The 13,185-nt window shown below is 29.6% G+C and overlaps 1 protein-coding gene across 2 annotated transcripts in view; it reads right to left on the bottom strand.

Annotated features, from left to right (window-relative positions):
• The window catches only part of Cap-G (Chromosome associated protein G), a 56,724-nt gene that overhangs the window by 13,431 nt on the left and 30,108 nt on the right, over positions 1-13,185 (bottom strand). For both annotated transcript variants that reach the window (XM_076506201.1, XM_076506212.1), the window contains exons 8-14: positions 10,762-10,878; positions 6,933-7,146; positions 3,853-4,029; positions 1,994-2,101; positions 1,715-1,834; positions 1,298-1,540; positions 766-947 (exon numbers count right to left, since the gene is read on the bottom strand). In XM_076506201.1, coding sequence (XP_076362316.1) covers positions 766-947; positions 1,298-1,540; positions 1,715-1,834; positions 1,994-2,101; positions 3,853-4,029; positions 6,933-7,146; positions 10,762-10,878 — 1,161 coding nt within the window. The remainder of the gene's footprint in view (positions 1-765; positions 948-1,297; positions 1,541-1,714; positions 1,835-1,993; positions 2,102-3,852; positions 4,030-6,932; positions 7,147-10,761; positions 10,879-13,185) is intronic.

Raw genomic sequence — 13,185 nt, 5'->3', positions numbered from 1 at the left:
TGTCAAAGAACCACGACATGACGTCTTCAAGTGACCAAACCACTGACACTGGAAACATCAGAGAGAGTTTGGAATGTATGGCCATACTCTGCAATTAAGATAACCTCCTAGATCCTCTCCTTCCCTTCATGGGTTGCCACACACAGCAAACACATGGGAGAATGTTTAGATCCCAGAGGAGGTAAACTGAAAGAACAGAACCTTTCCTGGGAGGTCCCCTCACCATGTACAGGAATCCACACTGAGGGGATAGAGCTAGCACTACTACTACACGCATTACACCAATATAAGAAATCTACAACTAGCACTAATGCTATATGTATTACACTTTTTCAAACACACTATTATTAGTTTATGTACTTTATCTTTTGTCTGTTATAATGAGTTCATGTCTTCAACAAAATGATCATGTATGCATTGGATCATTTAAAAAAAAAAGTATGAACACTATTCTAACTTATCACAGAATACATAATAATAATAATTTTGTTTTTAATCATACACTATTGCTTTCAGGTGTAAGATTTTAAACATTTCATCAAAGTCATGAAGCTCTTAAACAGTTGGACCCAGATCTGTGTCACTTTTGAAAAAAACAATAATGCAAAGTCACAACTGTATACTTTGCTGGAGATTAATTGCACTATGTTAGATTTCAGATATGTGCAAAAAAAGCACAAATGCTAAATAATTTGATTAGTATCCTATTTGTTACTGATATTGTATTACCCTAATAATAATTATAAAGGATTTTACGAAACTTACTGTGCTGCTGAAGCAAAAGCTGGCAAAAACACTCCAAGAAAATGGCGTAGTTGTACATCATTTTCAGTAGCTGGATTATACCACAAAAGCAATAAGTGAGAGAGAAGGCGTGGGGAGTAAACATGTCCAAAGATCAGAAGTTTTCCAATTCCCTCAGCTGCCAAAGTTCTGACTTCTCTAGACTATTAGAAATTATTTCATCGATGAAGAAACTTTAAGCTTCTTGTTAACACAGAAACATTAAACAACATCTCACAATACAACTTCAAACTTTTCCTCACTATTACAGTAAAACCTGTTTTAAAGCATTTAATTCTCTACTAGGTTCATCAGAATTTTTCATATAAACCAATTTACATAAAATATGTTATCCAGGCAATTACAATAATGATAATCAGACTTTGTATCATTATATCTAAGAGAAACAACAAAAACAACTTTCACGTATCAGGTTTAATACTCAATTTTATTCACAGACTAACTTAGTTTTCAGGGTCAATTTATTTTTTCCTGCAAACTAAAGAACACTAACCTCACTATCTAAATGGGCAGCTACAATTGCCATTATATTTGAAGTAGCTCTCTGGTTTTCTTGAGACTCTATGATACTTTCCTCAGATCCTTTAGATGGTGTCTCTGGCACCTCTTCAATTCCTTCTGTTGTCTTATTTGAAATTCCTTCTACTTTAAAAGCATCCAACCCAAACACAAGGAGAAGGTCTAAAATAACTTTTAATGCAGTGACCTGAATAGTTTCCTGATCAACTTGGGAAATCTGATCAGAATATCAAAATATAAAACAAGTATTAAAAATACCACAATCTAAACTGATGTCAAAAACAAGTAAAATACTTAAAAAACCTTAATGTATAAAGTAGATACATTCTTTTGAAGAGCAGGGATGGCATGAAATGGATTTACAAATAAAATATATTCAAAGTGTTGTCACCTGCATGAATAACAAGAGCTGTTGGCATGCTAAATCTTGACTTGAGAGACAACACAACCCAAGTGCTTTTACTGCCTGGTTTCTTACTGCTGGATCTTCATTCTGGATTCCTGGGAGCAGCTGATGAGAAAGCCAGTCAAAAATCTTACTTCTTCAAAGATTTATATTTTTTCAATTTAAACATTTTAATAAAATAAAACAAAAATAATATATCCTTACATGTTTAACAGTATGATGTGAAATTACAAATTTATTTTCCTTAGAAAAACTAAAACTTACCAATGTATCTATTACCGAGTGTAAAGTGGGGTTGACTGTTTTCAGTGATGACAACTCCAGAAATTCTGACACAATAGTGACACATTTTAGTAAAGTTTGAGGATCATTCTGTGAGACATAAAAAGAACATAATACTAAACAAAATACTTGTCTCTCTGGTCATATATATTGTACACAAATCACAGAAGTGTTTAACAGAAATTAGAAAATTAATTAAAAAATAAAAAAATTCAAATCTTCTATGCCAAAAATGTGTATGAAAAATAAGTTTACTATACTAAAAGTAATCTTAGAATCTAGGTCTTATTCCACACATTAATTTCTTACAAATTATGTAAAAATTTTTCTGCACATGCTAAAAACAAATACATGCTCATTCCTCACTAACAGCTCTCTCTAAAACATTACAGAATTTTAAATATATTTCTTATATACATTTAAACCTTACTTTTCATTTGAAATAATCTTCTTACGAGTTTCTGTCAATAAGAATGTTAGAACAAAATAAATTTTTAAACGATATATTTACAAAGTCAAAAAATCAAACAAGCATGACTAGTAATGAAAGATTTCACTTATACAATTAAAGCAAAATCTTTTCAAAAAAGAAAGTACGTGTAGCAATGGCATTTGCAACATTCCTACATGACAGCACAGGCAACAATTAACATAACTATTCAATCACAACTGAATTTATCTTATTTTTGTCTATTAACATTCTAATACACAATGTGTCTGTGCGATAAGGAAAGATGATGTAAATGCCATCCCTACTATCTTGTTTCCATTGTTTGTGAAGGATTGGTATTAGCCATCCCTACATGTATTTCCTTTTCAAAAAGCTTTTTCTTTACTTGTTTTTTAATGCAGTGTTTCAAAAGTTATAGGAAGGTTGTATTTATAACCATGTTCTAAATGCAATGTTCCAACTGTAATATTTATTGTTTATCTATTATTGGCTGGTAATTTCTGTTTTACCCTTTACTTATGTTTTTTAAAAGAATGCCATCTTTATGTAAGAAAGCTAACCTCAGGGGTAATGATAATATTGCTTTTACTAGAATTATGATTTTTTAAAATTTATTCTACTTATTAATAATATTTATAGAAACAGATACTCCATTTCAAACTATGCCACCTCCGTGAAATTGTTTAACATCATTTTATTTTTTGAGTTATAATAAGCAAATAGACGAATAAGAAATTCAAATGTTTTGTTACAATATTTACACACATTCCCAGAACTTGTAACTCAGTCACTAAATAGATGTTCTTACAAAAGGCAATTTATAGTATTGTAAAGTTCTGATGACCTGTTGAGGAAATATTTCATATACCATTTTGATGAAAACATTTAGTCAACCTTACATGAACAATACTAATGTTTGCTACGATACAAACACTACTTTTGTGCATCATCAATTTTAAAAGTCAACTGTTGTCCAACTGCGGATTACAAATCAGTGATACAAAATGGCTGTAAATGTATCTGAAGATCTGCAAAAGGTAAGGAATGGAAATCAAATCACTATTTTGATTCAAGAAATTCACTCATACGACAAGGCTGAACATTACTATTGTCTCACATCATATCATCAATATGTAAAATCATTGCTGAACAGGTTTAATAGAATTAAATTTTCAGTGGTTAGCAATGGCAAAGTTACACAATAGCCTATTCATGCTATTCCCATCTCAAGCATCAAAATCGTAATGCCAGTGTCATAAGCCCTTAAACATACTTTTAATTCACCAAGGGCCAATACTGTCATAAAAATAATAGATTACTTAACCTTTATTGACATTTAAATAACTTAAAATAGTGAATACATTTGTTTTAAGTTCTAATAGTAACATACCTTCTCCACACGAACTTCTTGAGATAAAGGCTGGAATTCTTTTTGTTGCACTTCCTTCTGAGTTTCCAAGACAGCCAGTTCTTCCTTTACTTCCTGAGCTCTAGTAAAGTTCTGGTTCTTAATACAAGTTTCCATTTCTTCTTTCAGAATATTCATATCCACTCGCAACTTGGCTAGCTGCATAAAAACATGAATAAAAATAGGAAAAAAGTGTCATTTTACAAAGGAAGTAATACTGCCTGCACCCTATCTTGTTAACATTTGATATTTAACTAGTTTTTTTAGGTCAGGAAAATTAAAAATACTGAGATGTTCAATCTGCATAAAAATTTAATAACATATCATTGCATTGTTTACCTTTCTTTCTTTGATGTGTGTGCATTAATTTTATGAAGAGACAACAAAACCAAAATGTATGTATCAAAGTACATTACAGTGCTGAGAACTGGATCAAGCTCACAAAGAGTAGAGTCAATATCAATTTAGTAATTACCAGATGCTTTGTGACTGTTTATTATCCTTAACAGAAGTACTTTTCTCAAAAATATTAAAGTGACTAATAACAAAGTTTTCAAGAGATAAGCCATTGTACTGATGAATACTTAGGAAGTTTGAAAAAAACAGTGTTAATACAAACCATGCCAGTTTGCTGTTTGTAACCTCTCTTGATTGTTATAACATTTAAAATAAAATTTGGGTTCTTATATAGACAATATTATAAATTTAGTAGCCTAAAGATTTCCAACATTAAGTTCATCTCCCAAGAAACAAATATTAGTAATTTTTACACTTTTTAAATCAGGTCTCAAATGTTGAATGCCAAGTTATCATGGTAACTAATAATTTCATTGTGGAACCAAGTATTTTCTCCCATTTTGTTCATGCATAGGGTTTTGCTTAGTATAATTCATATATATATACAACAGTTCTGGGTTCTATGAAGTTTGGAACTATTTTTGCATTAAATTCCAAAGACAAACTTTGTTTCTAGAATTTTAATGACAAATTCAGCACTTTATGTTTTTCCAACAATGAAGCACTGCAGTTGCACAACACATTACTAATTTCACACATTTTTGTTTTTCTTCTTTCTCTCAATTCAATCAACTAGTGTGCATGCTTAGACTCAGATGGGACCAAAGGCAGTTAGTTCACTTAATATTATCAAGTTGTTATTGATATCATGTAATCATTAGCATATACTCATTGCTGTAAAAGTAAATAAATATCCATAGTCCTTCACAGTATAAAAAGTAATGAAGTTAGATTAGGCACAACTGGCTCCTCAGTTTATGAGCTGGCTCAAAGATCTGAAAATATTTGTCAAGGTCTCTTCTAAATGCATTCTATGCATGAATTTTAGAGGATCTGATCAGGATGGCATCTGAAACTTCTGTAAATAAATGCCATAGCACTGATGATTATTCAGGTACTATGACCACAATGGTTTTGTAGAGACATGACTTTGTATCAATAAGTACTCAAGAGTTATGGAAGTAAAGAAAGTTTTGAAAATGGTATTGATGAATACTCAGGTTTGATACAAATATATTCTTTTACACGAATGGTTAACCTTTTGTTTATAAAATTAAAATATTCATTCACACAGCCACAACAAGCAAAAGTATAAAAGAAAATTAAATAATTACCTGAAGTATGAAATGTTTAAAGACAAAACAATTTTTATTTTTAAACATGCCAATATTTTGTATTTTATATAGATTCTACCTAAGACTGATACTAATTTCTTTTGAATGTATTGTGAACATTATCCTACGTATGATGTTACAACCAGTTTTTGAGGCAAATAAACCTAAAAGTTTGCTCAACATTTCATCAATACTTCTATCAATTAATGTATTTCTTAGTTAATTACTTTACCAAATTTTTCATACTAATCACTGTGTTTGTGTTAGCAATCCTGTATAACCTTTCACTAAGTTCACTTGAAATACTGCAGGAGTAAAGATAATAAAATAAACATAATTTTAACTGTGCACTAACTTGCCACTTATAAACTACTTTTAAAAAAAGACAATAAACTTGATTTATGCTTTAAAATCAACATGACATTTTTTCAAACATTGTTTTTAATAATAGTACAAAAACAAATTATCCATAACATATGCAAGCTTTTATAACATACTAACCCCATTACATTGATCACAAGTAGATTCATTAAACATAGCATTTGATCCTTTAACTGTTTAACTGCAAAAGAAATCAGCTAAAATAAACAAAAAATAATGTTGAGACAATATATTACTCAATCAGAAGATGAGAAAAACCAACTGAGACTATAAATCAAATTTCCTGCAATAGGTTGTCATTGCTTAGTGACAAAATAGTACTATTAAGTACCTGTATATATATCAGCACTAATCATCAAATACTGCAAAGAACCATAAAAAATACAATTTAATTTCCCTTGACCATAAATTTATAAATTATATATTCATGAAATGTTTTTCAAAAACTCAACAAACTACCACTATATGTGTTAAAATTTGAAATTACTACTTTTAAATGAAAGTCTAGTTTACAATATTTTGGCAAACTACATTATTCCTTAAAAATATTTTCATAAATAAATTCATTGATAGAAATATCAGAGAAATGTTGAATAAACTGTCATCTCCTCAAGTTGTAACATTAAATGTCCATAAAAGAACAACAGTAACAGCATTATGAGATGAAGGATAACAATAAACATATGATTTTATATTCAATTTTTAATAATTTGCAATTTGAACCCCATAACTAACAAACTATTTAGAAAAATGAATAAACATAAACCTGCAAACTAGTATGAAATTCAATATATTTTTCATGCTATTTTTTCATATATTTTCATATTTTTTATTACTCATCTTTTATTTAACTTAAGTGTTACAGATTAAAATCAAAACTTTTATAATAAATACTCTATGTCTGTCTCATGTTCAGGTTCAAGACAACAGTACATATGAAGAAACTTGCACTTACATGAGCATAGAAAAAAGGTAATAAAGTTTACACGAAGAAATGCCATAATGTCTACTTTACTGTACATAAACAAAAGCAGAAAATGTCATGGATACCTTCAACTCAATCTTCCGTTTCTCCTCTTCAGTTAATTCATTCTCCACTGTCATAATTGGCTCTCTGACATCGGATATAATCTCAGTCAACCTTGTGAAGCAATCCTCAGGATTGGAGTGAATCTTGTGATAGCAAGCTACCAATGGTTTTACTACAGTAGCCTCTACATTAGGTGACATGAGCAAGTCAGTAACCAACTTGTTCAGACAATTTCTATGGGCAAAATTACAATATATAAGTGCATCTGTTTAAACAATAACATAACCATGATTTTTCTTGTGAAACAAAATATGGAAAAAGGGTTAGAGAATGTAAAACAAAAGAAAAAACTGTAAACAATTATAAAGGTGTGAAAATTTCAGCAAGATCCTTTCATAGTTCTAACCTTGAAATATTTATTCTTCATTACCATAGGATAACTTTGAATTGCATTATTTCACAAAAATATTTCTTCAGTATAAATTTATAAGTTTGTAGCTTTGTAAGCCGATGAAAGGTATTCATATCTACAATAAGTATTTTCTTATTTATAACAAAGGGTAACATTTGATCTGAATATTTAGATGTGTATGCCAGTGGTTGACAAACCAGGACAACCAACATTAATGGCTGCAAATGAATTTCTTTGTATATAAGTGTGTGTTTAATCCTTTCACAATGAGATGAGTATAATATACACAAGTTAAATATTTACACTATAACTTTTGATACAGTACTGTACCTTCACATCATTTGGTACTTTCAGTAAAGATTGAAATTTTTTTGTAGTTAAAATTCAGATTTTTTTAATGAAGTATTTTGATAAATATTTGATTGTGAAAATATCAAATTAGTTTCATTACTAGTCCAAGTGTGAAGTGATTTTCATGTCATGATTAAAAATTATTTTTCATCCCAAAAATCTTGAATATTATTCATGTAATCTCTGAAACCTCCTAAATACTCTTCAATAATTTGTTTTCAGTATTTTGGTGAAACTTTATATATTGTCTGTTGTTTTCTCTTCTCTGATTCTATGAAGTTGTCAATTTGACTGACCTTAAGAATACCACAAGAAAGTAGGAAATGCATATAAATTATGCTTTTTTTCCATTCTAGAACAACTACAGATTATAACATGAAAAACAAATGTTTAGTCTAAACAGCTTCAATCTCATAACCTTATACAAATATATATATATATATATTTATTATTATATTAAATTCCAGTTGTGTGTGGCTATCATTATAGAAGTTGCATTGAAGAGGAGCACGTGCGCTCGTTACCCAGTAACATCAAACTGACCTTTCTTTCTCCCTGTCTTGACTGTACTTTAGTAGACTAGTATTTGGTAAAATATAGTCACATTTCAATTATTACACATATGTGTACAGTTTATTACTATTTATAAATAAGTCCTGAAATTCATTTTTCTAAAATATAGAACAGTAAATAAATATGTATAGCAAACATTTATATCCTTTAGTTACAACTACCTTTGTACATGTTTGTTGCTTGTAAAGGATGTGAAACAAAATTAATTTTAGGTTTTCATTTATATACAATTGAAATAACCAAAAAATTAGAGAATTCCACTATAATTTATCAAGCTAAGAAACTAAGCCATATTTTGTCTAAAAAATATGTAATTTCAAACAGACTAAAGATGCAACCTACCTGCTTTGCTTAAAATCTCAGTTCAAAAGAATGAGATGGCTTCCTAGCACTTTAAAATGACTAAGAAAGCCACTAGTGCAACATTCTGAGGTTTTGATTAATTATTCATGTCACTTATTGAAATAAGTGTATAATATAAGGGACCATTTCCAAAACTGGAAAGACATGAGCAGAACAACTACATTTGATTCAATATATCAACAAATAAAGATACAAGGTTCTTAGTTTATATTTTAGCTTGTCAATGTCAGTAATACAAGTTTTTAATTCATATTAAATGACAGACTTTGCATTTGGATATCACAAATATTGATTTTTGTGTGTCACATGGTATGTTGAATAGATCATTGTTTCAAATTATATATTTGTGATATCCAAATGCAAAGTCGGTCTGACATAACTTAATAAAATAGTAGTTCAATAAAGTTTTGAATGCAAGTCAACAAATGCAATGACATGGCCCTTAAAGATAGGTTTAGTAAGAATTTGAGAGATTCAGAGATGAAATTTAAAAGTTATATCTGAATAAGACTTACACGTATGGGTGAAACTTTTGAAAATGCACCTCAAACTAAAATTATGTTTACCATTAACTAATACAGCTGAGCAACGAATGGAATTTAATAACAGATTACTTTCAAATAATCCATTATTTTCATCATATTTGGATAGTTAGAATAATCATAAGTAGAAATAATAATCATGAACACTAATTTCAACTGGTTGTTTATTTCATCAAGCATAACATTAATTGACTAAGCTAGTTAAAAATAATGAAAAATCATAATGACAACATTTTAGTTATTTGATTGGTTGGCATAATCCAAAACAGTAATAATCAGAAATGCTAATTTTGATCCATCAATTACTTTATGTGACATTAACTGAAATAACTAATGCTCAGAAATAACAGGATATGCCAATTAATGAAGTTAATTGCCAAGATCTATTAATGACACCCAGAATCATAGCCATTTCTGACACAAGACTTAACAAAGGACTTACATCTGGCATAGTAGTCACAAAATAAAATATTTTTGAATTCTTTAAGGATGATCTACAGCAGTGTTGAAAAATAAAATAAATATTATAGAGTGCTGCATATTATAAAGTCTATCTTTCAAGTAAAGAGATTAGTTGTAAAAAGCTTTTTTCTACCTTCTAAATGCATTCTATGTGTGAATTTTAGAGAATTTGATCAATTCATAGAGAAGTCTACCACATAATAAAAAACAAATACATGATTAAAATTATTCCACAATACAGTATGCATTGTTTTACTGTAGTTTTAAAAATTGCCTTTAATTATTATACAATGTAAAACAACACATTACTCAAGCAACAGAAAAGTTAATATGCAACTTGTGAGAAAAAAAAATCTTCCTTCACACAGTTTCTAATGGTCACAGTGATTCTTTAAATTTCAAGACCACATACATAATACTTTAACATTTTCTCAGAACCTATGTTACTATCTCAGTAAAACTGTTTACAATTCAGATATTAATAAAATACAATTTTATAAGAATAGTTAATTTTATTTAGGCCACTACTTAAGTCATTTATGATGGCATATTTTCTTCCCCAGATAATTTTGTTTGTTTCAGAAAGTTAACCTATGTCTTGATGATTTACATGTCAAATTAAGTAAGTTTTGAACTTAGAAGTAAAATAAAATATCACTGAATATCAGTATTTGTGCTGAATATTATATTGTAATAAATTAATTACTAATCCATAAACTATTTTCTAGAATTTCAATAATGGTTAGTACAGAATAATCAATTTTGTAATCAAAATTTTCATATAAGGCTGAGAAAGTATGCAAGCAATGAATAACCTGGCAAACAATAAGCTACCTTAAGATGTATATTGAACACAAACTTGCTCCTAAACAAGTGACCATTACAAATGTTATAGTGTACTCATTAATAAATTTTATTATTTAACTTAAAGGTTTTTTTTTCATTCATTATTATAATAAATCTGGAAGAAGTTCACAGAGCTGATTTTGCTGCATTAATTATAAAGAAAACCACATATTTGGCTGGTATTTTATCTTTAACATTATTTTCCAGCCATTACTGTGGTAAATCAAGTTTGTATGAATATCACCTGAATGTGCATGAAAAAAATTATCCTTCTAAACCAAAGACATCTATAAAACTTACCGGCCAGCTTGATCAGCCAAGTCGTATTCTCCAGCCAGTAGTAGTAGTTGCTGACATTCAAATTCATGTTCTAACTTGGTTTCAATGTCCACGTTTTCATCCAGATTCAGGATATACCTTTAGACACGTGAGTGACAATTTCCTCAGATAATTCATAGTTACATGTGTATTTTATAAACTTTTAAGCATTCTTATGTAAATATGCAAGCAGAAACTATAAAGATCTAAAATACAGTTCTTGGCACAAATGAGTAATTATATCACACAGTTAAACAGCTTATATGTATTTGTTCTATTTTACTATAGCACAGTGTTTTATCTGTATCAAAAATATGCATATAATTTTATACTGTATCTCTGTAAGGTTGAATACACATCCACATGCACAATATATCTTTATACATTTAATTATGCTGCAAGCAAGATAAACAGTAAAATAACTGTATTCTTCTAGCTTATATAACAGCAGTATATTACAATTTAAATAAGATTCAATCCAAAAATACATCAAATACATCAACTCTCATGCAAGAATGACTTAATCCTTCTAAGTTAATTGATATAACTTTTCCTTTTTAAATCTTGCCAGTATATTAAAACACTCAACACGCAAAAAACTCTTAAAAGTAAACATTTTAAAATGCAATGTCAAGTTAACTGTAACATATTTATAAACTGTTTAACTGATAGGTTTGGAGAAATCAAACTATGAAATTCTAGATTAATAAACATCTGAAATAAAATTTTAAAAAATTAATTTCAACTAGTATTTCAAGTTTAAAAACCTCTTTGACTAAAAGCTGTTGAAAATGTTACCTAAGTAAGTTAACTTACTTTAAAAAAATGGATACTTTTCACAGCTACTTTTAAGTATGTTGTGTGAAAAATATTTTAGAGCTCCAACACAATGTTACAGTTCATGCTACCACATTCACTCAAACTCCCAGGTTATTTTCCATAAATAATTTGGTATACAGAGACAACATTGTTCCAGAATTTGTTTCAAAAGTCTGATTACAAAGAAGTTCATAAGCACTCTTTCCACCAGCTTGGCTTGTACTCTTTATATGGAAATAGCATGAATACCCCCCCTTCATATTTCAGCTACTTGAGATATGTGACAGTTGAACATGAGATATGACTAGATAAATCCAGACCTGGTAGGCTTTGTTTCAATGCAAGGCCAGTAGTTCTATGATTTACAGTGTTTAGAATAATGGTCTGACAATAAGCAGATTTCATGTTCATATCTGTATCTTCCTTAATGAACTTGTCCCTGGCACACTATCAAGCATTATGAATACTTAAAAAAAAAGCACCATCTTGAAAATTGTGTTCACCCATACTGGTAAAAAAATGGTATGAAATTTGTTACAGTCACCAAGGCACACAAACATTTTAATAACTGCCATGTACTGTAATTTCTACTGACTTGGTATTGGTGATAGTTTTATACACTTGATCTTTTCTTCCTGTGTATATTGTGGAAGAAACCTGACTTCACACAACTTCTGTTGCTTTTCCAAGTAGAAATCCTTTTTATGCTGTGTGCTACTGCTTCTAGCATGTGGACAACTTTTGCTGCTGACTTTTTTATTAATGGATTCTAACCTCTTACAATACACTGCAATTTGCTTATTACTGCTGGAGCATTACTTACTGCAGATCTTTTTTTAACTGGTCTTAGTACTCTTAAATCAATTCATTTTCCTTTGTTTTCCAATGCCATTAAGTGAAATAGATGTCCCCACATTAGATATTCTTCCTGTGTATATTGTGGAAGAAACCTGACTTCACACAACTTCTGTTGCTTTTCCAAGTAGAAATCCTTTTTATGCTGTGTGCTACTGCTTCTAGCATGTGGACAACTTTTGCTGCTGACTTTTTTATTAATGGATTCTAACCTCTTACAATACACTGCAATTTGCTTATTACTGCTGGAGCATTACTTACTGCAGATCTTTTTTTAACTGGTCTTAGTACTCTTAAATCAATTCATTTTCCTTTGTTTTCCAATGCCATTAAGTGAAATAGATGTCCCTACATTAGATATTCTTCCTGTGTATATTGTGGAAGAAACCTGACTTCACACAACTTCTGTTGCTTTTCCAAGTAGAAATCCTTTTTATGCTGTGTGCTACTGCTTCTAGCATGTGGACAACTTTTGCCACTGACTTTTTTATTAATGGATTCTAACCTCTTACAATACACTGCAATTTGCTTATTACTGCTGGAGCATTACTTACTGCAGATCTTTTTTTAACTGGTCTTAGTACTCTTAAATCAATTCATTTTCCTTTGTTTTCCAATGCCATTAAGTGAAATAGATGTCCCCACATTAGATATTCTAAATCCTTGATTGGAACATATTTTTATGATCTGAGTATACAAATACAAGATGTTTTTCTAATACAGTGGTTCTAA

This window comes from Tachypleus tridentatus, chromosome 1 (assembly GCF_004210375.1).
Source record: "Tachypleus tridentatus isolate NWPU-2018 chromosome 1, ASM421037v1, whole genome shotgun sequence".
Lineage (NCBI taxonomy): Eukaryota > Metazoa > Arthropoda > Merostomata > Xiphosura > Limulidae > Tachypleus > Tachypleus tridentatus.
The sequence above is the reverse complement of the archived record's forward strand: the minus strand, read 5'-3'. Positions and strand labels throughout refer to the sequence as shown.